This window comes from Eleginops maclovinus, chromosome 19, assembly GCF_036324505.1.
Source record: "Eleginops maclovinus isolate JMC-PN-2008 ecotype Puerto Natales chromosome 19, JC_Emac_rtc_rv5, whole genome shotgun sequence".
In the NCBI taxonomy this organism is placed as follows: domain Eukaryota; kingdom Metazoa; phylum Chordata; class Actinopteri; order Perciformes; family Eleginopidae; genus Eleginops; species Eleginops maclovinus.
Genome location: NC_086367.1, coordinates 12,308,054 through 12,336,053, shown reverse-complemented (window position 1 = coordinate 12,336,053; position 28,000 = coordinate 12,308,054). Strand labels below are relative to the sequence as shown.

Sequence of the window (28,000 nt, the reverse complement as noted above, 5' to 3'; positions counted from 1 at the left end):
GTCAGACGGCCCCTTAGTAGGTGGGAGTTTCTCTTGTTTCTTGGTGTTGGAAAAAAACACACAGCAGCACCCCCATCATCGCCAGAAGCCAGCGATCAGGAAGCTTTCTGAGGTGAGCGATGTGAATTTGTTTTTAAAGTCATGTATCCGTGTTGTGATCTAAAAGAGATGTGGAGGGGGTTTATTGTGATATGTGTGGCGCAATCGTTTCCATCAAGTTAGAGAGGTAGAGGAAGAATGTGGGTGTGCAGACTGTTGTGAGTGCTGCAGTAAACGGAGGGACGGAGTCGCTTAAATCTGTCTGGTTGATGAGAGAACCACTATTTATTTATATTAAAATAACCAGATTTTTCCCTGAAGTGAAATGTAAACGTTGAAGGCTCCCTGCATCGTTGTACAGGGATGTTGTTGGTCGGTTAGGATGAGGAGGTTTCTGGCAACGTGTCAGAGTATTACACACAAAACACATTCCTCTTTCTCACTACACCTATTGTTCCTCATGGAGTCAGATGGGTCGAAGACCTTAAAAAACCCCTTACTGCAATTTGGATTGCCTATTGGAGGAATAATAATCAAACATGATAATATTTAGGATTCCAGAAAGGCTGTGACCATGTTTTCTTTGAATTGGTCATGTTTTTGTTGTACGTGATTTTTACAGACACACGGCTTTTAAATGTTAAATGAACAAGTAGTTTGACCTGTTGAATCAATGCTAAATACATTGCATATTTATCAGGTTTTAACATCATCTCCCTGGCTCTATTACTTCCTAAAATAGCTTTTCGAATATACTCCTGAGGTAAACTGAGGTCACATTTCTGTGTAATCTTTATTTTCTCATGCAAACCAATGATGGTGTTTGGGAATGTGTGCAAACTTGTATGTAAATGTATCTTGTATTTGTATTTTTTAAGATTTGAAACTAATGTGGAATTCATAGTATGCTATTTGCAACTGCTACCATGACTGTGATGACAAGGAGGTGGCCTTTAAAATATCAAAAACTCAAGCGTGGCATTTGTATGACTCATGCTGAAGAACATGTAATGCCATATAGTGAGAAAAAAAGTCTAAAGAGAGGTGTTTTTTATAGTCGAAAGTAAATATTGAGTAACATAATAATAGTTTAATGAGAATGCAGAAATATACAGAGATGTGATATCTGAAGACAGTTCAAGAAATATTTCTTAAATACTACAATGGTATCAAGGCTTTAAATTCACTCTTTGGTGAATACCAATTCCTACAGGTTCGACATTTCACTACAAAAAGTTAGTATATCTTTAATACTGGTAACCTATTGGAATCGTAATAATCAATTGGACACACACTACAACTTTTTACCACAACCTTTTAATTATACAGCTGGTGAGCTTTTAATTATTCTCTTATTTAATGTGTATCTGGCTATGCAGGTAGACCCCTCCATAATAATAATAATATATTTATTAAACTTGTAAAGGACTCAGGTGTTTGACAAAGGTTTACAATATAAATGAAGTGCTGATATCGTGATAATCAAAACATTGTTAGTGCACCATCACTTATACATCACTATATTTTGAGCTTGCACTTCAAAAGCAGTATAAAGTCTCTCAAGAATAGGGAGAAAATGAATTCTGGTCACCTTCAAGTGTCACACAGACATTAATATTTCAGGAGACTCTAAGCAGAGATTTAAAAAAGAGCTTGCTGCAGGGAGATGGATACCGTGTACATTTACAGCCTCAAACAGCTGCTGAACAGGCACACAGGCAGAGGACGATAGAAAGTGGCAGCTTTGAGAGAAGCATGCATAAGCTTTGTCTGGTTTGTTTGTTTTGTTCTGTGTTTGTTACAACACCTTAGGAAGGGTGAAAGATCCAGATGCAGGGAATAATCAAAAAAAAGTGAAGCTGGTGCACAAAGATCTTTTGTGGTTTTATTTTCACTGTGCAACGCATTCAAATCCCTTAAACTGCAAACACCAAACGCTATGCAGGGGAGACGTTTCGCTTAGTTTAAGGAACCTAAAATATCCGACCCGTTTGAGGTGTAAGCATTACTTGATGTTCATTGTTTTTGCAACATAGCATAGGGTTATGTTTGCTATGCTGAGGATAGCAACCAATTACTTTTGGGAATTATTTATATATTGATTTTAGTGTCATTTGTTAATTGTCATCTTTTGTTCAATTTACTTTTCAGTGTTGATATGACAAATATTCAATAACTTTATTCTAATTTCTGCATTGCAATATCAAATGCTTTTAATAATATATCCCATTACATGAGATGGATATTCAGGAATGGCTATTAATACAATAAAGAATGACAGTTGGCTCTACTTGTGAGCCCAGACTGTCTGAGAGGAACAACCCACGCTGTTAACAGATTGCAAACACTACTGCGTAGCACCTAACACACACACACATTGTTGTCAGATGTTCAGCAGGTGTATGTGCCATACATCCAAGATTGCATCGTTCAGTTAATGAGACGTATTACTGGGAGTCATCCCCTCAGCCACATGTCATGTGGCTGATAAATAAAAATATCAGTAAACACTTTGGTAAAAGCCTCTTGACAGAAAGTTGAAAACAAACAGAATGTTAGAACAAAACATCAACTGCTGTGCAACCTCCATTTGTATTCAGCCTGCCATCATACCACAGCAGTTGTGTACCATAGTCTGGGCTTTGTTCTTTTTATGTCTTTGGTGAAGAGTCGGCTCGGCTCCCTGCTATTTGAGATTCCTGCTGTGAATTTCCTTGCTATTCCACAGGGCACCATCCCAGGGATACTGGCTCATTCAGCATTGTAGCTGTTGTAACAGACACTCACCAGCACAGAGCACAATGCCATATGCTTACTGTAACACTAGGAATGATATACAGTTATGTATTCACAGCCATATGCAGATGTTAAACTATCTTATCCTCTCACTTGTCACACATGATATTCTGTCTGTTTTACATGCAGTGTAGGCAAATAATTCCCATCTGATATCTGCTGGGGATCCTATTGTAGTACATGACATCCTTTAGGTCGCAGACTTCGACAATCAGTCAATTAATTGATTAGTTATTCGGGTATCTCTGGCTTTCCAACATTGCTTGGGCAGCACAAGGTATTCTAACATGTCAACATGGGCTCTGGGAACTTACTACAGACACTGTTCACTATGGTGTATCATTTTATGGATGAAATGGATAATACAAAATTAATACAATTAAGTATTGCTGACAATTTTGACTATGTGTTTTCACATCGATGTCCTACATTCCAAACATAATTTCATTACATGAAAATTAGCTAAAGAGACCTTGTAAATGTTACTCTGTGAAAACAGGCTTAGCATTTCAGGTTGATTTTTCTGAAAAGTTATTGTAAAGAAGCATTGATAAAAACAACAGATTTTGTATCCATATGTCTTTTACGGTTGATAAATTGCCATTTAAAAAATATATTATTTTGATGCTTTAATAAAGCAGATCTTTCTCTGAATCGATCCATTAAAAGGTCAGTGTTTTTATTTTTTGTAGATGTTGGGGTCTCAGGCCCATGTTTAGGATCAGCTCCTGCAATGGGGGGAATCCTCCACAAACTCATAGATATGCAAGAGAGACACAGATTATGTAAGTTAAGTTTCTCCACCTCACACCTTTTACTGAAGCCATCACTGATATCAGATGTAATGAGGACCAGCCTAGTTCCTACAGCAGCATCAAGGCAGACACCCAGCGTTCCCCACTGCATGTACAGCCAGCAAGGAAGCAGGTGTGAGGTTTGTTGATTTCTACAAGTCTATGTAGTCATCACTCCAGTCATGCTAAGGCTCTCTCAGCCTTCGGAAAAGTGCTAGATGGGGGAGATGCTGCATTAGCTGTGAGCAGACACACCTCTGTGATCCGTATTTGTGTTGTGTGATGGAGAGAGTGTGGGCTATGAGAAGAGGAAATCTCCTCCCTACTCCACTGAGCAGGTGGTGAGCAGATTGTGCTAAAACCTCCGCCCCCTTACCCTCCAGGCTGAATCTGATGAGGCTGGCCCATCCACATCCTCCAACACCACCTTCTAACCAAAACCATGACAGCAGAGCCCTGTAGCTCCTGTAGAGTGCAAATAAGAAGCACTCAAACATAGCCTTTCTATTTAAATATGCTAACAAACTAAAAATACTTTCAAAAATAAAACAGCTGAGCAATATTTCAATACAATCCCTAGTAGTCGTCAGTTCATGTGGAGAGCAAAAGTGGCAGGTTCCAAAGCCTTCCCTGAAGAGTGAACACTGTTTATGCAGAATATAATGAATGCTTAGGGCTTTAGAATGAGACCTCATGTCTACGTGTAATGTTCAGGGCTCCCTGCTTGCCATGTAGTTAATGTTCTGTAAGTGAATGACAGTCCGATAAGCTGTGTGATTTTGCAATTGCACTGTCAACTTTGGTTTAATAAAACACTAGTAAACCATCATTCAGCCTCTGATCCATGTGGATTACAGGAGGGCTTACCTGTGACCCTCAGGAACCAAGAGTAAAAAATCCACCTCAGGTGCTCTTTGGTGTTAATGGAAAACTACAAGGGGACAAAATAACATAAACTCACAATAAAAAATGACTTCAACAGAAATGTAGTGGCAACCCAGTGAATAAAAACGACTGGCAACCTTAAGAAAGATAAAGAGAGAGATGCTTAAAGCTTACGTTTTTTAAGCTAAATTGTGTATGCATTATTTTGTCTACCCGCTGTTGTTCTCATACCTCTCAGCATACCGCAATTTAGAGTTACTGTTACAGATCAGCTTCCACAAGGATTCATCTCATGTCATGTCTCATGTTTTATTGGCTTGTTAACAGTTCATTAGAGACAGCTTGTTTTAATAGAATACCTTTTAAACACTAGGATTTCCATAATCAGGGTCTCAGTTTGAGATGAACATGCAGAGCACAGATAGTAATCACTCATGAATATTCTACCAGCTTTGGGTCTTTCACATGAAGCTGTTGGCAGGGAAACTGCAAACCCCTGGCTTCCATGCAGGTGTCGTGGCAGGGGGAAACGCCATGTTTAACAAGGCTGCAGTCAAGAGGGAAACAACTGCTCTGAGGCCATTACTCTTTTATTTATGGTGATTGAAAGTTGTCCTTGTTGGTAGTCTTTTATCTCCCTGTGGCGGACACTACTTGATACTGTGCAGAGGTTTTGAAGTAACACAAGTTCACATTTTATTTATGGTTCATTTCTCTCTCATTCCCTCAGGCAGGTAATGAATCTTGATCCAAACGAGTGTTTGATGATTGGGAGAGAAATCTCTTCAGGGGTACTGTGCTCCAAATGGTTTGTGTTGTTGATTAAGCTTGGGTAAAGCTATGAAGTTATAACCAGCCCCTTTGAAACATGTTAACATATAAAGATGTTTCCTGTCATGGCCTTTATGAGATATCATAGATTCAGCTTCTCGTTTCAGCATTGGTAAAGCAAAAGGATCTGTTGGAGGGATTTAAAGGATGGTGAAAGTGATTAGTTGATATCAAAGTGCTTTGGTTGTTTTTTGGCAGGATATTTAACTCTGTGTTTTTTTGTGGGCAGGTGGAAAGGGCAGTAATGGTCAGTCCACCACTTTGGTCTATACTGAAATATGACTTCAACTCTTTTCACTTCCTGGTTATAATTTAGCCATTGGACTGGTTTTTCCAATTCTTTTGAACCAAAATATATATCTCAATTCTTGTTCACTTAGTGGTAATTGGAATAGGTCATGCTAAAGAACAATCGTGTTGACTTTTTAGTTATTTTTAGTTATAATATTGCAATTATTTTTCATATAATATGTCTAATTGTATGTCTTTGTATTGAATCATTGTATAGCTGTTGAAAAAAAGCATGTACATTATTAGCATGTTATCATGTTTGCTCTGTGCATCCTCAGAGATCTAATAGCATGACTATGTTTTGTATTTGTTAAGCCATAATGCATTGTTGGTGACACACCTACAATAACAATGCTCTTAAACAGTCCATGGTGAGGTTCAGGCAGGCTTTAATTAAATAAAACTATTCGGAGGGAGTGCTGAAAGACATCTGGATTGAATCAGGGTTTATTGCATGTTATCGACTTTCTGACTTTCTGACTTACAGTTTAATTGTTTTGTCAGTATTACCTTAGGCATAGTATCCTCTCTCTCTCACACACACAGCTGTTTTTTTCTGGTGCAATGAGCTGATTAGCAGACCTGAGATAGCTTTTTCCTTCCTTATCCTGCTTCTCTGACTCAAACTCAGGTATATCTCATCAATGGCTCGCTGCCCCTGTACTGACTTCAGCATCTGTGATCATAATAGACCTACTAAGCACAGAGGGGAGATTTCACTCATGCTGCCAACGGGAGGCACAATGCTGATACGCCAGCCAAACATCAGTTTGTAAGCTGCCGCGTTGGCTTGGAAGCCTCAGTCAGGGATGAGTGGGAGAGAAATGAGCAGAGGGAAAGGATTAGGAATACTTCGGATTTGCAGAGTTCAATAAGATGGAGAAGAAAAGGATACCATGGGATAACTGTGCAGCATGTTTGAGTGTTTACACGAGGGGTGACACTGAAAGACAGAATATCCATGGAGTGTTTAGTGGTTAAACTGCTGAGTCATGCTGTGAGGTTTGTCCTAATGTTGTGGGAAACCACACTATAATCAGCTTGTATCCTTCAGCATCCTGCTCTGTTCTGGAGGGGTATAGGAAGAGTTTGACTTTTAGCATCAGCAGCCGGCAGCTTTCAAAGTGAAGTACTCGTCTGATGCAGGAAGAAGAAGATCTCAATGAGCCGATAAAGGTCTGTTTAAGCTGCTGCATCTCTAATGTTGTTAGGGCTCCAGTTTACTTCTAGCTCATAGTGTTAGTATAAAAATAATCACTGTTTACTTCTTTTCCTGCAGTCATTTTAGGCTTTTCAACATGACGATTGAACGAAGCTTTAGCTTATTGATTGTTCTATTGATCACACCTGTTATTCAAATTTCAAAATGTGACACAACATTTAATAATCCTAATTATATAAACAATTCAGTGAACTAAAGGGTTTTAATGAAACTCTTTTCTCTCTCTCTCAAGAGTATTGAATGCTATCTCCTTAACTCCAAAGCCTATGTGGTTGTTAATCCACTTATAGCTGTAAAAATAATTTTAAAAAATGTAATTATTGGCAGAGAGAGAAAACCTGATGTAATGTACAGCAGCTTCTGTAGAAACACAGCTGTTTATACATTATGCATTTGTTTTGTGATCCTTCCTCAGGAGATCTCCTCCCCAGTTGTCTCCACAGGGAGGCTCAGATGCTGCGTATCTGACAGCATCTTAGTATTGACTGAGAGCTAGGCTATACAGTTTCAACACTGTACGAGGAAAGAGACCACAGTGGTGCAGAAAGAGCTGCTAAAAGGTTACTGCATTGTATTTTTATACTTCTACAGACCTCTCTGACACTGCCATTGATCAGCTCAGCCTCCTACACTAGACATCCTGCTATGGCGTCTGTTGCACATTAAGTGTTGTTTGGTAAATGCTTCACAAAACTATGATTAAGCTTCTCAGGAAGTGACATCATTGGCGCAGTGATAAATCACACTAAGTTTGGTTCAGTGATCTGTGCCAGTTTGGAGGCCTTTAGCTTCCTCTCCCTTTTTCACTTCAATCTCGTGTTACCTCACAGCTCTTGTGAGAGTTGGACAACAGGGGGTTGTGATGCAGTTTTGGCTGCCATGTACCGCTGCGGAGCACACTGCCTTTACCCTGTGATTCTATTGTGGAATCTTGTTTTTTTTCCCATGAAATCTGATGACTGATATCTTTCACTCAGGTGGAAACCCAGTATTGATGCAAAGCTTTGTCAACACTATGTTGCTGCTCCATTTCCTCAGACTGTTTATTCGGTGAGGAGTGTACACAAGCCGAGCAGCTGGTAGTCGGGACTGTATTGATCAAGAGTATGTTGCTGGTTTAGGTCTCCTCTCTGTGGTCATGGCAGAGTGAATGAACATATTGTGCACATGCTTCTATAGACAGAGGGAAGTACACAGAAACACAAAGAATCCTCAACAAGTTGTTTAATATTGCAGTGTACACAGTTTTTATTCTGGTAGTGTTAGAAAAAGCTAACACATCAACAATCTGCTCTTGTTTACGTGGTTGAATAGGCTTGTTAGCCTTTTCATTTCACATATACTCTTATGATTTTAAAGCCACCTGAAACAGTCATCAAAACAGTTTGTCACTTTCACGTGACGTCTGCACTTCCATTTGTCAGATAAACGGACACAGATCAATGACTGCTAATGGACTGAGATGGTCATTAGACTGATTCTTCAAAGAGCTATCATAACTGCACTTAGAGTGAGTGGCACACACTTGTTTGGGAAAAAAGAAGTCACCACAATTGTGTATTATAAAAAGGACCATTAAATCAGAATTTCATCGCTAATAACCAACACCACACCCTCTGTCTCCCACAAATATCAAAATGTTCAGTCAATGGTAATAAAGGCTTATATACTGTAGGGTGTGCAGTTATCAAAAGGATGGCCATAATGGCAACACATTACATGCCTAAGTCCAAATGTAAAGATTTACATTTAAAAATGTAAAGAAGGCAAACGTTTTTAATCTTTTCATCAGCAGTAAAACACAGCTTTTTCGCAGTTCCAGCTTGTTCTTGTATGACTGGTAGCTTATGGTGGCTAATGTCAGCAAACTTAACCAGAAGAGAAATGTGGTTTCTTTAACGCTATACAAATCTCAGGTCATTGACTCTGTTTTTATACTTCTTATTTATTTTTCCTTTAGATATGGTCCAATGCTGATGGCGCACTCTGAGCTGTTTGTGTCGAGAGCACCCCCTGTGGAGGGGAAAGCGGCTGACTTGGATGCTCTGAGCTTCCTGGACTCTTTCGGGGACGAAAACAGCACTGCGGAGAGATGCTACCGCTCACACTCCCGCAGCAGCGTCCTGCAGGGTCTCCCGTTTGGAGGGGTGCCCACGGTCCTCGCAATCAATGTTGTCCTTTGGATGGTACAGACTCACACTCAACAAACCAACCACACACACAGTTTACACAATTAACTTGAGATAAGCCATGGTCAATTAACAACTCTAATATGCAACAGCTTTAAAATAATGATGATGACCAGTGCTGTTCAATTTTCTGAGTTATGCAAATAGAGGAATATTAAAATAAGGGCTGCAGCTAACTTTAATTATTATTAATTGTATGATATTTTATCAGCTCATTATTGTCTTGTTCAATTGTTTAGCCTTTAGAAAAAGGTGCATAAGTGCTCACAGCCCATGGTGATGTCTTAAAATGTAAAAGACCTTGTCTAAACACCAAAAGAGTTTAGTTTACGATCATCAAAGACCAAGAAAAGATAATGTTCACGTTTGAGAAGCTGGAAACATTGAAATTTCCGTAAAAAAAAAAGAAAAATGACAGAAAAATAATTTAAAATAACAAATAAAAAACAACTCTGATTTGAAACCCCCTATGCTCTCTTGAACAAAGAGCTTGTTGTCCATATTTAGACTCTAGGTGACCTCTATTGTAAAATGCTGCAGCTTAATTCAAGGGCCTCTACAACAAGCTCTGTGAATAAATCCAGGGCTGCCACCACCCTGTTGAAATAAACGATGATACAAACAGACAACATGACACATGATTGGAGGGCTGTTTCTGTAAAAAAAAAAGCTGTCTCAGGCAATTCATTCTGCTCTTAATGATGATAAAGTACAACATCTGCATCGGCAGTGTTAGAAATGCTGGGAATCAGACATGAAAGTGTAAAACGAAGGTGGAGATTCTGTGTATAGAAACCACAAATACACACATGAAGTGCTTTTTTATTTATTGATTAAGAGGACTTTTTGATTACTTAGTACTGTATATCACTTACCTCAAACTTCATTGTTCCTAAATGTAACTGTAGTCAGTGAACCAAATATTTACTGATGCTGCAGGTCCCCGGGCTAATTAGAGACATTAAATGCTCCTGGATGTGAATAGTTGTATATGATAGACTCCTGACCTCTCCAGGGTGAACCCCGCCTATTTCCTAATGCATGCTGGGATAGTCTCCAGCCCCCTGCAAAGCCAGGATTTGAAGAAGACATTTATAATTTAACGACACCCTCTTGGCTAAATATAGGATTTTCAAAGGAAACACAGTTATATATGATAGATGTTTAAAAGTGCAATCCTAAATATCTCTGTTACTTTTATCAGACACAAGGGATTTTACATTGCATGATAGTAGGACCACAGGACTGAGTTTCATCTTTGTCTGCTGAGCCAGGGACATTCATTAGTTTTTTCCTCTTGGATACCTCCAAAATATAACAACCAACAATAATTTTCATTCACAATGAATTGGAAGATTATTTAGAAGATTTGCGGGCAACATAATATCTGCAAGTAGTCAAGAATGTTCACCTCAGTTCTTCAAAGTCTATGAATGTTTAGTTTAGTCTGTTCATATATAATAGTATATGATACAAAACAGGAAAACAGCAAGGGAATTCTATAGATTCTGAAAGAAACCCTTGCTGACAGTTTTTTATTAAAAATATTTGACCATTTATCGTTTATCTATATAACTTCAAATTAAGTCTTTGCTTGGAATAAACTGTGGAGGCAACTTTATTTTTCAGGCCTTTTGGATCTAGAAATAATGTCCAAGATCCTGCAAACAAACGTGATCAGAATCTTGTAGATATGTTGTTGCATCAAGTCGACATGTTTTCCTCCTTCACAAAGTGTAATACGCTGTTTCCAAACACACTGTGGTGGCATATTTTCCCTCCTGTAACCAGATGATGATGGGCTGTCATGCCTCGTCAAGCTTGATCTCTGCGTTGATATCACTCTCAATCTGCCACTTCTGTGTTTTAATTGGCGCTTTCTGTCGCTGTCTAGTTGTCACGACAACGCAGAGGGGCAAGCGCTGTCTCTTAATGACAACAGCATTCCCCCCCACCAGGTGAAGGAAAACGCCTCTCCACTCCATCGTCATTATACAGAGTAATAATAAATCCTCAGTGGGACTTAAGGAGAGGATCCCCCAGATCAGGACCAAAGAAACAAAACAACAGGAAGGGCACGGACACCGAGGAAACCGTGAGGAATAGAGGGATTTTAATTTAAAGAAGCGGTTTGAACCCTGACTGCTAATGCGAACAGGCCTTTATTATTCAGCTACAAGCCTCGTCAAGGCCGTCCTGATACTCTATGCGTGGCTCTAGTTCAATTCCAGCATTTATCCCTGCCCACTAAACCAAATGCCTTCTAAACTCAAATGAGTGAATGATTTAATGCTGTAATTAAAATCAAATATTCATCATCACTTTCATTCAATTTGAATTAGTCAACATTCATCCCTCATTGCCCAGTGATGCTCTCATCTCTAACCAGGGCTGTTCAGCCTGAATCCACTATTGTGTACTATGATACTGCTGTGTACTGAATAGGCTTTTTTACTTCATTGTAAGCTCCCCATTTGTGGCAGAATGGAGTCTATTCATATTTATTCTTGCTATTGACCACATTCATTTGACAACGGTGAACAGCATGTGTTCTTGGGGCATGTTAACCTGTCTCTCGTAGTTTCCAAGACAACCGCGGTACCACTCTATAGAAGGAAGATGGCTCATTATAGCTGCTGTTGCTGCTGCATTGTGAACCTGTCTGTTATTTATAGGCTATTTGTAAGAATGCAGAGATGAGCCTTAGCTTTCAAATTGAGCGTTATGATAAAGGTTTACGTTAAGGCCTTAAGCATATCAGAATGTGTGCCTTTGTGTAAATCAGACTGGGTAGTTCATGCTTTCATGTTCTGGGTCTGTGTTTGCAGTTCCTGCTGCTCATCTTCTCCTGTCTGAGGAAGGCTGCATGGGACTATGGCCGCCTGGCTCTGCTGATGGAGAATGACAGGTAAATCCAGCTAACGCTAAAAATCTGATACACTGGCTGGTTTGTGAGCGATGACAAGATTTAAGATGGAGAAATAATCCTCTGTGGACCCCTCATCGGTCCTTAATCCTGGAGCCTCCAGCTCCCTCTGCTGAGTGTACATGGTACTGCCTAGAAGGCAACATTTATTCTGCCTTTGAATCTTAAAATCGTTTGTTGTTACTGGGAAATATCAAATTGTTCAGACATTCAAAATATGTAAACACAGACGGGTTTTCTCGGCCCTAAAATAACTAACACTTACTTCACAACAACAAGTTGGTATTAAGGGAAACAGGATGTATGAATAATCTTTGTTTACAAAAACAATAATTGTTAAAATAGCATATGAATCACTGCTTGGGGAATTTTGTTAAATATGTTGACTGTGCACTTTCCTTGTGTTCAGAGTTTCATCGCTTTGCATAAAAGCGGCAGCCAAATGTAATGTAACAGTACGAAAACAATAACAAATATGCACCTCATCCTTTTCTTAAATAAATAGTATTCTCAAATTCCCTTTTACATTGAATATATAAACACCAGTTGATACTTTATTCTAAAATGTGTTACAGTATTTAAAAGTTTTTATATATCCGAACAACAATATTGAATGATTATTACTCAAACATAATGTAAATAAAAACAGAAGCGAATGTATACAAGTTCAACTTTACAAAGGCACACATGTTCACTCCAATACACATGTGAAAGTATACATATTATTTATTTAAGAATAGATATATTTTATATAAAAAACCTAATGTCTGATCTCTTAATAACCTCCACTACTGGTGCTATCTTCTGATAAAAAAAAGTACCTCTGCAATCTTTGCATTAATTATATGTACTTCTTTCCAATATAAATCCTCACTATTTCCAACCGTTCAGCGTAGGTGGTTGTTTATATTCAAGCGTCCTTATTGTAATTGCCTTCATGCTGCTGAAAGGCATTATGAACGAGGTCATACATAAGTTTAATCAATAATCATTTAATATACATTTAATGATCCAAAATGAGTGTAGGTCCACGCAGCCGCCTGTGTGAGTCTGCAGCAGTTTTCCTCTGCTTGACCTGAGTCTGCTCTCAGGGGAGAGTGGGCTAGATTATTTCTGCCTGACCAATGGCGTCTTCATAGCACCCGAGGGCAGCAGCAGCATCTGTGTGTTTTGCCAAGCGATCCTCCCTCTTACTAATTCAATTATACTGCTTAATTTGAGACACTGTTGAATTGTCAGTGGTACGGCCCACAGAGATATATCCACAAATTCTATCAACACACAGGCTTTATTAGATTTGGACCTTACTGGATGTGTTTTAGGTCTTCATGTTTTATCTCTTCTTTATGTTCCCACAGTATTGGTTTCAGGCTGTCTTCAGCAGTTATATTAGGTCTTGTTAGAGCACTGTGTTACTTTACATATTGGATGTGTTGATAAGGTCTTGTTTGGCCACAATTAATATGATAATGTTGATGGTCATTTTTTATGATCTTGTTTTCAAATCTCAGTCTCACGTCCCTGTTTTATGGAGAACCAAGTGAGAAGGAGAAGTCTCCATCAGAGTCCAGCCCCTCCGACTCTGACACCAAGGACATGGTGAGTTTTGTGTTTGCTTCTGAGTTTTTTATCCGCTCCTAAAAGCACCACGCATTATCAGATCAATTTAAGGTGACTTGTTGATATTCATATCAATTCCTAATTTCATGTCACGCTTTTCACAATAAACGTGACTATTTATCTATGTGTGCAAGTGCATACAGTACAGTATTAATGCTGGTAGAACACAAGCTGACAATAAATACAATGGCTCATTCTGAGACTGCTCTACAGCACCACTCATGGTTAAAAACTCCTCAAATATAATAAGAGTAAACATCATAGATTTCAGACTTGCATACTACTACTGTACTCCAAATACCATATACTGTACAGGAGAAGGCATTATGATACATTAAGAGCCTTGTCTACATTTTTAAGAAACTCTAGCATTGAATGGTGTCAGATTAATTAAAACCGCAGTCACACTGTCTACCAGTCTTACTGATCATGTTCTCATTTTACAAGCTGTCACTGTTCATTTATAAATGTGTTTTAATGTTGTTTCAAAATGCAACATGTTGCACTTTTACCCCACAATACACATGTCTAAGATTGCAATACATCAACTGTTACTAGAGGAAAGTTTGGCTCATGACTCAGCTCTGCACTGTGTGTGACCCCATGACACCTGTGTGATAGACTGAGGTCACATGTTTTTAACGGTGTAAGACAGTAAGTCAGACTGGAGTCATCGCCCTGTGCCTACTCAAAGCTGAGGCTGCAGTAAAGTGGTTACTGCTCCAGGCTAGACATATTAAATCTCCTCCTCTGTGTCCCTCTGCAGACCTTATTACTATGCAAATGGTGGATGCATGCAGATAGCCAGATGTGGTGTGCACAGACTAGCATATATATGCCATTTATTATCTTTAATAACTAATCCATTGGTTGTTTTATGATTCTCTTCTCCTTCCAGGGCTTCTGCTCGTGGCTATCATCACTTTACCATATGAAGTAAGTACACAAAGCAGTTGCCCTGGTTATTATTTTCACCCGTGTCTCCTCTTAGCTTCCATCCTTTTATTGGCCCAGTGTCTTCAAAGCTGATGTCACCGGCAAATGTAAAATCTCTCGTTATATGTCATTTAGCAGCAAAAACAAACCAGTCTGTTCCCGTACGACCGCTGGTGCCGTGGTTTCCCGTTGAATATTTGCTCTTGCTCCAGTGTGACTACACACAACAGATATAGGGCAGTAAAACAGTGCCTTCCACGGTGTCCATGGTTTCCATAGTATTATGGTTGAGTTTGGGTGCCTCTGTTTTTAGCTACACTGAAAGTGTCTCACCCTGGGAAAGTGCAAACCCACCCTGAGAGTTCACAATGTGTGGGCCATTTGACCAGCATCTTTTCTTCTTTTTTTATGCTTTTTTGTTCTGCTTTATAATACTAGGTTTCCTAAACCTCCCACAACTTCTGGCATCAAAGTTGTAGTGGCACAGGTTTACTCAAGATGAGGTATAAGATGTAGGTCTATTTGTCCTGGCAAAAAAAATAGAGCTACATACAAATATATTCACAAGTTTTGATTATTCACAAAATGAAATTCATTTTTGACACTCATTTTGTAAGTCTCTCTTTGTACCTTGTAGCATAAAGAGTTTAGGATCTCTGTTATTTTTTGATTAAGGGATTCTGAGTTTCCCCTCCATCTGTTTCCGCAGGGATGATGAGATCCGTAGCAAGTGCGGCATCGATGCGGTCACATACCTGTCCTTCCAGCGCCACATCATCCTGCTCATGACAGTGGTTTGCCTGCTGTCTTTGGCCGTAATCTTACCGGTCAACTTTTCCGGGGACCTCCAGGGTATTTTTGTCTTTAGATGATGGTTTAGCTGACCAAAATGTTTAAAAAGCCAAAGGATATCCTTAACCTCAGGAGAGGCACATGGGGGATACACAGGGAGAGAAGCCACACAGAGACAATCACACACATTTACACACCAAAGGGTTTATTGCTTTACTGCACCAAAGCTATAGCTTAAAACAATCTGCAGTAAAGCTGAGTTTAAAACAAGAATAAAACCCTATCAATGCTGGAATCATTTTAACTTAAAATGGCCCAGAAAGCGTCTTTATGAAGTGAAACTACTACTGCTCATACACAAAGGATGCATTTTATCTAATGGGAGTTGCTAGCATACCAGTGGCACTTCATCAAGCCTCGGATTTATAGAATTAGAAAATGCTTAATTTCCTGTCAACATACACATGTAGGTGTCAGGGGTGGGATGGTGGAGAGAAGCTGCTAAGTCACAGCAGAAATGCCTTTTGGCAGTAGTGTGCTTATTTTGTAGGAAGTGTTGACTAAGCCGTTCCATAATAGGATGAATGTAGGAGTCATTGGGGTCTGCAAGGAGCAGGGCTGTCCACAGAAAGTTTTTATTACTTCTGGCTCTTATGAACCAGTGTGTCACCCTAGTCATTAAATAAACCAACACCCTACTACAGGCTGCCATGGTTACAGAAAATAAAGGTTGCCCAAATTAAAACAGCAGATTTAGGCATGACTGTGATGTTTGAATTTAGAGTGAAATGTCATTGAGATGAGATAGATTTCATTAAATTGGATGGAAAAAGTTTTCTCTGAATAGTGACTTGCTTCATTGTTGCTGCAGACAAAGGAGGCGGAGGTTCCTTTAATTCATTAGAAAATTAAAGTGTCTCCCTCTCTGTCTTGTTTCATTATTTCTACAGGAGACAGTCCTGAAAACTTTGGAAGAACAACACTGGCTAATGTGAGCGCAAAGTAAGTCTAACACTTCTAAAATCTTGTGATGCAGTACAGACACGTAAAAAACGGGTCTGTTTAAACTACAACAGAGTTTTTGTGCCTTTTGTAGGGACAGCTTTCTTTGGCTCCACAGCATCCTGGCTCTGGTCTACTTCATCATCACGGTGATGTGTATGGCTCACCACTTGGTACGGCTGGAGTACAGAGAAGATGAGAAGGTCTGTCACTGTTACACCATGCTGTTAAACATCAAGCCGGGCCATTTTTACACTGCAAAAATATTCATTTTAAGACCATTAACACCAAAATAACCAAAAGACACCCAAAGGATCATAAACAGACATGGCTACAAAGACAAATTACCAAAATAAACAGTCAAAAAATGACCAAAAAGAGACAGAAAAAGACAGAAAAGAGAAACAATAGACCTGGAAAAAGTGCAAAACGTATACATGGAGATGCAAAATGACCCAAAAGATGTATCTTTGAATCTGTGGCTCTTGTTCTAAAGCAAGCGAGGTGGTAGGGTTTTATGTGTGTCTTTGCCCATGTGCATATTGTCTCATAATCATAAAATCATGGACTCATAGAGCCACGCTGCTAGTGGCTGATATCTTCTGATGAGAGTCTATTTTGGATACTTTTTAAGATGGATATTGTACTGTATGTTGCAGGTAGCCAGGACGCTGATGATTACGTCAATACCAACAGAGATCTCTGACCCGGGGCTCATCACCAAACACTTCCAGTACATATGTTTTCTTATCTTTTTCATTGTTAAGTCAAGTTAAATCCTCTTGTTATGTCACCAAGATACCGACATTTATACATGCCAAATTTTGACCACCTTAACTACAATTAACTCCTTTTTGCTCTATTCACTAGTGAGGCCTACCCCAGCTGTACTGTCACTGATATTCGGTTCTGCCTCGATGTCCACAACCTGATGAGGCTGGACTTGGAGAGGTACAGTAGCTGCTACAGATTGGAACAACACTGTTTGGGAGCAGTGTAAATGCTTTTATCTGACGACGCTGTGTTTTGCAGACGGAAAGCAATGAAGGGCAGGCTGTATTTTGCCAGTAAGGCCCAAAAGGAGGGGAAGATCATGATCAAGATCCATCTATGCGCTCAGATATTCTGCTGTGACTTCTGTGGGTTTGAAAAGGTACTTTTTTCCAGTGTGATTTCAAGTAGGTAAATGTCTTGTAGTGTAGTTGTGTTGCACAGAAAGTGTGTTACCACTGGATGGCACTGCAACCAAGAAGAAGATACTGTAGGTCTGGGGATCTCTCTGAGAGTGAAAGATGCAGGGACTGATATGTGGCTAACTTTTTTTTCTGCAGGTGGATGCAGAGCAGTACTACAGCGAGTTAGAAGAAAAGCGGACAGATGAGTTTAATGCTGAGAAGAACTGCATCTCTATGAAGAGGCTGGGCATCGCCTTTGTGACCTTTCGAGATGAAAGGATGACTGCTGTGTGAGTAAACAACAACATGACACCAAGGTTTATGTCTGTCAGCTCCTCTCATTACATAAAGCCTTTCAGAGCAGGGGGCAACCATAAAAACCACCAAGTGGAATAAGAGCAGTCATTGCTGTATTCTGATCCAGATTTCTGCACCTTGTTTTGTTTTCCAGCATTGTGAAGGACTATGGTTTTGTTCGCTGCCGTCGTTCACCCCAGCAGTCCAGCATCACCACCGTGGTGCAGTCGCACAAATGGGGGGTCAGCTACGCACCTGCTCCCAGTGACATCATCTGGTCAGTAAAGAACGAATGCAATCCCAGATTATGACCGATTCCTTCACCCCATGGTCACCACAGTAAATATTTTTGCCCTCTTTTTAACCAAACACACATCTTGCATACACTTAAACTGCATTTTTCAGAAAGACACAATTCAGAAATCTTTTATCTTTGTCGAAACCACACATCTCTGTCGAGGCAACACATTCTCACAAGATCTGGCAAATTGTCTCAAAAGTTTTAGGTCAACTCAAATTTGTGAACGCCCTAGCTAACAGAGTCTCGTAAAGCTAAATATGCCTGTTGTGTACATATATGATATTTGCAAAATAAGATATAAATACAGCATGAGCACAGCTTGTGATACATCTTTGCTCCAGACGAAGGGAGTCATCCATCTATACGTTATTTGTACTTATTGAGTGCATGGTTGCAAGGAGCTATAACCTCTCCCATCACTTGCATTCACACCTACAGTCCAATCTAAATATTAACCTCATCTGCATGTCTTACAACAGTGGGGGAAACCAGATTAAACCCAGGCACACACATATTTTGAGTGTAATATCCCCTTTTACACATCTTATCCATCATTTACACACATTTCCCTGTAATTTACCCGACATATTTGGTATCTTTGGAAACCTCTGGATCGTGGGTAGGCTTTAAACCAAAGTGCTGTGAGCTGTAATTAGGTTTGTCGATGCAAAACGATCTTGTGATGATGGACCTCAAAGAGTTTATTTATTTAGACAAGAGGTAAACATTATGCAAATTATGCATCTCAGCTTTTACTGGGTATCTGAGCTCTGAGAAGCGAGAGTGTGTTGTTTCTTGTGTGCAGCAGCTCTCAAACACCATTCAAGCTCATTCCCTATCCATGATTGGATTAGCTATAATGCATGTTTGTTATCTTGGAGAGCAAATGCAGCAGTCGCAGCAAGATTATGTAACAAGTGAGGGATGCATATGTATGGGATATTAACCACAGAGATGGCAGCGCTCACTGTTTGTGCTTCATGCCTGATTGGCAGCAGTGTGTGTGTGTGTGTGTGTGTGTGTTGTGTTTGTGTGTTTATGTGTTTTCTGCACTAACTAGACGACTGGAGCCGTGGCAGGCTGCGGGGTTGAGCAGGTCCTTTTGTTCCTTCATTAAAACTGAGCGTTGAAGTGTGCAATTCTCAACTCACTCTCCAGTCCAGTGCAGTGGAAACAAGCTCACATACTGAGTTGGCTATTTAAAGCTTATGTCAATACATACAGTACAGGCGTGTCAGGGGAAAGTAGTGTGTTAAACGTCCTGTCTGTCCTGCTAGATGATTCTAAATTGAGGCTCATTATTTCTCCCTTCAACAGGGAAAACCTGTCCTTGTGCGGATCTCGCTGGTGGCTCCGCTGCATCGTGCTCAACATCCTCCTCTTCCTGCTTCTCTTTTTCCTCACCACTCCCGCCATCATCGTCAACACTATGGACAAGTTCAATGTCACAAGGCCTGTGGACAGCCTGCGGGTCAGATTTTGAGCTCAAGTTGAACCTTAATGCTACATTCTAACCCTCTTCAGGTTTCAATAATTAATCATTCTCTGTCCATTCCAGAGCCCTATCATTACCCAATTCTTCCCAACCCTCCTGTTGTGGGCGTTTTCAGTGCTCCTGCCCTTCATCGTCTACTACTCTGCTTTCTTTGAGTCCCACTGGACCAGGTACTCACCAACCAACGGCCAGCACTCTGCTCTCAGCTCTGAAATTAAAATGCCTGTCTTTTGCTTCTTCAAATAGCCCCTTCATATGTAGAGGCCTGTCTTCCTCTCAACTCTCAGCATTTCTTTTTATTTCATCCCAATATTTTTTTTTCTCTTTCACCCTGTTGCTCCCTCCTTCCTGTCACTCTCCCTGCACTGTTATTCTGGGCAGGTTGTCATAGAGATCTCCCAGTGAGGATAATGATATGCAGAGTAGTCACCATGCGCAGTGGAACGGCACATGGCGACTTGCAGGAGGAGGAGGAGCGGAACAACTGTGCATAAGGAGATAACCTCGCGTAGCACCTATGAGCACCATTACTTTACATAACCGCCACCACGAATGTGTTGTGCAGGCGTGATGTGCGAAGATCCGAATGCAAATGAACTGTTTACTGAAGTGAAAAGCGTAGTGCGTGCTAATGAACTCAACAGTCGTTTAAATGTAGAGTCAGCTGACGTTACATTACATTATTTCACATCATGAATTTATTATGTTTATTATGCAACTGCGTTAAATTAGGTTAGATAGGTTTTATTCTCTATACATGCATTGCATAACGATGTTCTCCAATGTTATTCGTTTGTCGCAGATCTGGTGAGAACCAGGTCACGATGCACAAGTGTTTTTTCCTGCTGGTCTTCATGGTCATCATCCTGCCCTCACTTGGTCTGTCCAGGTATACCTACAGTACATCCGCAGACCATCAACAAACACATTATTCTCTTTTATACTTATTTATTCCAGCAATTGGGATGATTTTAACTCACTTTTTGCTTTTATTTTTTAGTCTTGACCTGTTTTTCACATGGCTCTTTGATGTCAACTTCCTGAATGAGAAGGAAGTCAAATTCCAGTAAGATGCCTCTTTTTGTTGAAATAAAACATGCTATATCAATCATGACTGCTCATACGATATTTTGGTTGAAACCAAACATTAAGGCTTGATTGTTTTCTTGGTGCAGGTGTGTGTTTCTTCCTGACAACGGTGCATTCTTTGTAAACTATGTGATTACATCCAGTCTGATTGGCACATCTATGGAGCTGCTTCGTATCCCCGCACTGACGGTGTATGCCCTCCGCCTCTGCTTCGCCAAGTCCCAGGCTGAGCGCATTCATGTCAAACGGGTCAGTGTTTTCCTGTCTGGTACATTAGAATGTGCTCTGTTTTACGATGTAAAGACTCTAACTGTGTTTTCATCTGCAGAGCCAGGCCTATGAGTTCCAGTTTGGCCTGGAGTATGCCTGGACTATGTGTATCTTTGCAGTCAGTATGACCTACAGCATCACATGTCCCATCATTACACCGTTTGGTGAGTAACATACTTTCCTTATCTCCATCTACGTCTTCTTTCTTTGCCGTCCCCTTACCGTCCCTCTTTGTGTGTGTGTGTGTGTGTGTGTGTGTGTGTGTGTGTGTGTGTGTGTGTGTGTGTGTGTGTGTGTGTGTGTGTGTGTGTGTGTGTGTGTGTGTGTGTGTGTGTGTGTGTGTGTGTGTGTGTGTGTGTGTGTGTGTGTGTGTGTGTGTGTGTGTGTGTGTGTGTGTGTGTGTGTGTTTTGTCTACCCTCGTACTGTAACCTCACTCTCCTCGACTGCCTGCCAGTCCGATGCAGACTGTGTGAATTTGCTGCTGGAGTCCCAGACACTCAGTGAGTTGCGAGCCAGACGCCCACTCTGCTCCTGTCTCTGCCCACAGCTCACCAAGCGTCTATTTGCTTCTGCAGTCAAAATACTCACTCCGAACCGGCCCTTTCATGTATACAACTCTGTTGTCCTGTGCATTTTACTAGTGTTGTTTTATTCAGATTGGCAATTTTGTCATACAAACATTTTTCTGAGGCAAATATTCCTATGGGCTTAGTTAAACGTCATTGTGTGGAATCACAAATAAGAAACACGGGATGCCTTTTTTTCTGTTGTTTGTCAATTGTCACACTGTAACCATGTCATTGAGTTGCTGAATGACCATTGCATGAAACATAACACTGAGCCTCATATATATTCAGTGTTTGAGACCCCACATTTTTATGGGTTTGATGGATCTTTGTAGGTTGGAGAGAGCAAAATATTCAGTATCCCTGTGATTAAAATACCAACCAGGGTTTTCTTTTTTTTTAATGAATCTGGATTAATTTAACTCTTCATTACATCATCTATACAGTATGTCAAGTAATAAAATATGTCCTATCCAGTAAATGAAGTAAAAGTTACCCAACGTCATTTTAATTGCAATAGCAATGTTCTTGTTTCTATTTCTGTAATGTTGTAATTTGACAATAAGCTCCATACAGTACCTGGGTTTCCTATCTTTTCACCTTCAATCAACCATACTGCAACCCATTTTCCAAAGATTACTGTAGTGTTTTATAATTATTAATGCGTTATCTCTGCCTTTGTAGGTCTGCTCTATCTAATCCTGAAGCACATGGTTGACAGATACAACATCTACTATGCATATGTTCCTACCAAACTCAGCCAGCGGATCCACAGAGCCGCCATCAGCCAGGTCATCCTGGCTCCCATCCTCTGCATGTTCTGGCTGCTCTTCTTCTCTATGCTCAGATTAGGTATGTTATCACATTTCTGTCCTGTTACAGTGACCATCATCTTGTGAGTGTGCATTATAACATTGAGACATTGTAATGTCTTGTGATCTCTCCTCAATGTCACAGGTCCAGTGCATCCCATCACCCTCTTCACCTTAGTATCCTTGCTCTCGTGTATTGCCTTTTCCCTCCTCCGCTTGTGCCTTAGGAAGCAACCAGACAAGTCAACGAGCTACCAGGTCAGCCCTTTCGTAACTCATAAAGATTAAGTTCAGCTGAGGACCCACTAATACTGAATACCGAATGAATGGCATGCATTTTCTTTGTTCCAGATGTCTGATCAGCCTGCAGAGGGGACTTACACTGATGGAGACAGGAGCACTGTAACATCCACCACTGCCTCCAATGTACTGTATCACTTCTCTCCCTTATTTGTCCTGACAGTACACCTTTAAACATGTCTTACAGGATAACATATTTAGATTTAACATACATATTGCAATTTTATTTTCGCTCAGTTCTTGATTTGTAAAAACACCCTAATAACAATCATTAGTTTGGGGAATCGTTCAAAATAATCTAAATGGTGATCTGATATGTAAAATGGAATTACACATGCAAAAACACCTGTAGTGTGTTGCAGTGGTGTAAAATAACTTAAATTAGCAAAAGTCTAGATGACAGTTTCTAGGTGCTTTCATCCTTGCAACAAGCGAGGAAAATGTTGTTGAAACTTTGACTCCTATTATTTTATCTGACAGCCTTATTTACTTTCCAGATATTTAAAATAGAAACTAGATTATGTAAACTGCATTATATTCAGGAAAATGCATCATGAAAGCATCAGTAATACCAGTAATCCAGTTTTTGTATTGTGTTAATGAATACATTTTGTAATGTAATTATAAGGTTACTTAAACAATTATGAATGTACAACTTTAATAACGTTTTTTTTTACACTGTGGTATTGCTTACTTTTAATTAAATAAAGTACTGTAGGATCCTTCAGAGCATGTAGGTTAAATTGTCTCCAAATAATTACTAGGCTACTTCTGCTTTAAACTTGACCAAGGATATGGAAACTCAGGCCTATTAATTTGTTAGATCTTGGTGAAAGTTTTAACATCGTAAGTGTAGGGTGGGTAAACAAACCCCTGTTTACAACATGCTTTTATCTCATGTACTCCCCGAGTGATCTACTGGGTGACACCGTCATTAACTCTATGTTGATCTTCCCTCCTCAGCTGTTTGTGGCGTCCGTGCTGCTGGAGCCAGAGCTGGCTTTGACTCCTATGCCCTCCCCAGCCCACCACAGCTACGGCGCCATGGCCAGCTCCCAGAGTTCAAGCCACGGCCCGGCAGAGGAAGAGGAGTGTGAGGAAGGAAACGCCCAGACCCTTGAGACTAAGCTCCAAGAGCCCCCAGTACCCTACTTGTCCAGCCCACTCATTGACAGCACTGTGGGCTTCCAGTAACACCAAATCCCCCAAGCTGATACCCTGTGTCCTTCACCTGGGGAACACAGATTACTAAATGCCGCAATGCTGCGTTTTTTGCTTCTGACCTCAGACTCCAACTTGGCTGCCTCAGACCCCCGAGACCAGACTGCGCTTAGAAAGAATAAAGAACCAGAAGAAGAACGAATACAGGAGAAGAGTCCATGTTAACATCACTATAAATATGCAGACAGCCGTTTGCCAAAACATCTCCTGAACCTCGCGTGGATCCAAACAACAGTCTAATAGATATCCCTTAATGTACTAATTACTTTCTTTGATTGTTCCATGACAGGGATCCCAGCTTCTTGTATGGCTTCATTTGCAAGTTAAAAAGGTGAAATAACGAAAGTGACAAGGGTGGAATTGCCTTTGGGTTGCTATCGGAGAGACTCTGTCCATGCTGTGCCACTTGGACATGAGTGGAGGTGAAAGTTCCCATCAGTGTGGGTGGTGTGAGCAGGCTTGCCCCGGCAGACTGACAGTGTGGTCTGGGCACGGGTGAAATCTGGTTCCTCGGCGGCGGAGCTCACAAGGCTGAGTGTGAGGGCAGCTAGTTGTGAAGCCATCTGCAGTGAGAGAGCAGACAGACGGAGGGCCTAATGTAACTCAGAGACGTACTGTAATACATCTGAACACTCTCTCCAAGAAGGCACAAGCAGCTTGACTGTACCTGAAGCTTGTTGTAACTACTATCAATTTAAGGTTGCTATTTTTGCTACAGTATTTTTGGTGTGATTGATATTGTGCTTTATGTTGGAGATGAAGACTAATGGAGATTGTTTAAGGATTAGCAGAGCTGTCCTGTCTTAATCAGAGTATGTCTTTGTTATGCTGTTTTAACTGTGTATGTGGTCAACATCATTTTATTTATTTGTTTTAAAGTAATGGTTCAACATTGTGCTAGTTCAATTGAGGCAACTCTCATGTCTGCACAGTCAACATTTAGTTACAGACATCGACCGCTTAGCTTAGATTTGCACAAACACTGGAAACAGAGACAACGCGCTAGCCAGAGATATTTCTTTGTTGACACCAGAAAACTCAAAGTGTATTTTTACACAGTTTTTTTTATGGTTTGAACAAATAACACATAACATTGGGTTTTAGCGGGGCATGATGGTATTTTTTTTAAACTTTTGGACAGATTTCAGTCTTCATGCTAAGCTAAGCTAGCTGACTGCTGGCAATAGCTCTAAATTTAACAGACAGACCTGCGTGAGGTATTCACCTTTATTATCTATTCTCTTACTCTGGGCAAGAGAGTAAATGGGGTGTTCTTCTCCAAATGAAATTTTTGAAAGTATGCCTTGGAGTTTACCTCTTCTTCTTGCCAGACTATTGAAATGTTTTGAGTAATTTATTCATTAAAAATGTCTGTTATGTGAAATAGTGTGTTACTAATGATGCCGTTATATGAAGATACTAATAATAATTTGCCATAAAAGCTCAAAATCCTTTATTTAAATGTATTTGTTCAGAGTTTATCAAAGAATTCAGATTTTTTTTTAATGGTTATGTCCATAATACAAATAAAAACAGTAAAATTCAACTTGAAATTTGTTTTCAGTTGCATTAACCTACAATGTGTGACACTTTAGTGCATGTTATGTTGAATGAGGTATGCATTTCTAGGAGAAGTTTAACACATGCTTATTTCATTGTTTTATTCATCAGTTTTGGCAGTTTGTTTGCAAAATGTGTATTTATGGGTTATATTTATGTCCTTGCAGGGCAATGAAAGTTTTTCTCTCATGAAACTGAATGTAAATTGATTGTAGTTTGTTATTCATGTCTCTTGCTGTGCCTTCAACAAAACACTCCCTTTCGTGTGACAATCCAGCATGGCCTGAAATATGCGGCATGGACTGAAAACTACAGAGCGCAGAAACATCTAAGAGATGAAAACACAACAAAAACAACCCAGTGACAAACCTAGTGATTTTCATTCAATGGTTAGTTCATCCTGTTATTCAACATACAAACAGTAAGCTGATTACTATAAGAAACATTCTTGACTCTAGGTTTGTTTGCTATCCTTTTTCTGGAGCTTTTAAGGGTAAACTAAAATAGTCAACTTATGCAGCAACATGGACATAGAGAAGTCATAAAGATGCCCAGATTAATAAATGTTTAAAATCCTGTAAATCAGAGCAAACTTACGTGGTGATGAAGACCATTTGATGCGATCAAAATCCCTCTTCTTGTTTGTCTTAACATCACTGCAATTCAGCGGCTTTTTAAGGATGTCTTGTATTGTGTCCTTGTAGCTGCCTTGTTCCTAATTTCAATCAATATATTTTCAGTTTTCAGCATTTGTATTCTTAGATCTTACAGAGTAAATAAGATGGATGGCCAAACTCTGTAGAAGATACCTAATTAAAGTTATTTTTTTTAAATAGAGTCATTCCCTTGTACATGATTTATCTTTGTACATTTACATTTTAACATGTTTGATTAACAGTGACGGTACTGTTGTTGTTCAGCACAAGAATTGTTTTTTTCTGATAAAGCAGAAAGGCTTTTAGTTTAAGTCCATTTTATGTTCTGAGTTATTAAGGTTTAATCATAATATCATACGCTGCCATTGAGTTGATCATTTTTTCAGTTGTACTTTCATAACAATTATGGCATATTATTGCATAAAATGAAATCTATTTGCTCCACTTTACAAGAAATCTAACTGTAATTTCTTGTGCTGTATGAAATAGATGAAAGCTGGCTGCAGAGAGCGAATGAAGTGGTCAGTGCAGAGAATCCTGAAGTAAAATCAATTTGGAAAAAAACATCAAAGAGCTAACTGAAATACCAACATGTCCTTTGGGTTTCTCTTTTAGAAGCTTGTTTCATAGATCATTAAATTCACTTTCCTTTGAAAATACAAAATAAAACGTATTAGAATATTCTTAACTCTAATAGCCATTTAAGGAGGGATTGTCCGTTGTCATGCTTAAATAGTTTTATTGTATCCTGTCATGTCTCTTCATATACTGTGGGCCGTCCAAGGTCTATTTGAAAGTATATTTGCTTTCCAGACATGTCCATCAGTAAGAAATGTGTGTATCATAAATACTTTATTTCACACATCATATGTGAGCTTGTGTAAATGTGGGTTGTTATATCTCCTGGAAGGTTGAGGTTAGGGGACGGGCTGCTTTTGAGATTGATCTATGTCAGTCTACGAGTTTTCATCTGTCAAAAGTGAAGTGCTGTAATCTGAAATTAAAATTTATTCAGCTCGATCCACTCATCTTGTGCCATGAAGTTGTTATTTCTCTCCTCTGCTGTGGTCTTTGATGAAGGGTTCTTGAGAGGCAGTGAGCCACACTTCATGTGGTTAGCTGTAGTGCAAGAGTGAATGTGCACATGATTCCTTAAGGAAGTGTGAATAGGATATTGCTCACTACTATTTTATTATTTATGTTAGAACTGTTGAGGTAGTTTTATATAATGTGCTTTTTTGCTTTCTCGAAAACACAGTAGATGAAGAGATTGTTTGGCAACCATTCATAATTTGCATGTTAAATACAGACAGCTAGGCTTACTATCTGCAGCTAGTTAGCTTAGCTTAGCACACAGACTGGAAGCTACTCAGACTGTCAAAGGGTAAATAAGGTTAGTTTGTTGTTATTGATGTAAATTAAAACGGTATCTCTAAATGTTCCTTTTCACACATTATATCTCTGTCATTTGATCCGTATAATTATGTGTAGAAATGTAAATATTTTGTTGAGTTGCAGGAGGACTTTTGCTCTTTTACATTTTTTGTGTAGAAAATAGACAAGCAAAAATTAACATGGTAGCCTAATTACTGAGCTACATATGTGCTGTTGAGTGGATTGTTTTTAACATTTAGAGCCAAAGCCAGGCTAGTTGTTTACTTCTTTTTCATCGTGCTAAACTACGCTAATCCATTCCTGGTTGCAGCTGAAAAATGTACTATACAAATATGAGAGTGGTACTATGCATAAAGGGAACAATACATCAACAATCCCATTTCCTTGATCAAACTGTCTCACTACAGATAATCACAGACAAGATTTCATCCTTTAAAGTGTGGGAGAGGCGGCTAATGAATGCAGGTGCATGTTAGCTTAGTGTTTGAAGCAGTGTGTCTGCATACAAACTAGCCTGGGGACAGGCCTCTGCACATTCT

At 39.6% G+C, this 28,000-nt stretch overlaps 1 protein-coding gene across 1 annotated transcript; it reads left to right on the top strand.

Annotated features, from left to right (window-relative positions):
* tmem63c (transmembrane protein 63C) lies at nt 1-27,050 on the top strand. Its single transcript, XM_063909724.1, has 23 exons — nt 1-112; nt 8,819-9,044; nt 11,876-11,955; nt 13,485-13,572; nt 14,492-14,529; nt 15,239-15,381; nt 16,272-16,323; nt 16,418-16,526; nt 16,983-17,056; nt 17,194-17,274; nt 17,356-17,476; nt 17,655-17,788; nt 17,950-18,072; nt 19,414-19,567; nt 19,655-19,761; nt 20,394-20,480; nt 20,592-20,657; nt 20,767-20,929; nt 21,009-21,114; nt 22,202-22,369; nt 22,475-22,587; nt 22,681-22,755; nt 23,593-27,050. The coding sequence occupies exons 2-23, from the start codon at nt 8,829-8,831 to the stop codon at nt 23,821-23,823; spliced, it is 2,529 nt and encodes an 842-aa protein (XP_063765794.1). The 5' UTR covers nt 1-112; nt 8,819-8,828; the 3' UTR covers nt 23,824-27,050.
* Nucleotides 27,051-28,000: the final 950 nt, after the last annotated feature.

Coding starts and splice junctions, on each gene's coding strand:
- tmem63c (XM_063909724.1), top strand. CDS start 8,829: ATGCTGATGGCGCACTCTGAGCTGTTTGTGTCGAGAGCACCCCCTGTG. Junction 9,045..11,875: donor TCAATGTTGTCCTTTGGATG/GTACAGACTCAC, acceptor CTGTGTTTGCAG/TTCCTGCTGCTCATCTTCTC. Junction 17,275..17,355: donor ATGAGGCTGGACTTGGAGAG/GTACAGTAGCTG, acceptor TGTGTTTTGCAG/ACGGAAAGCAATGAAGGGCA.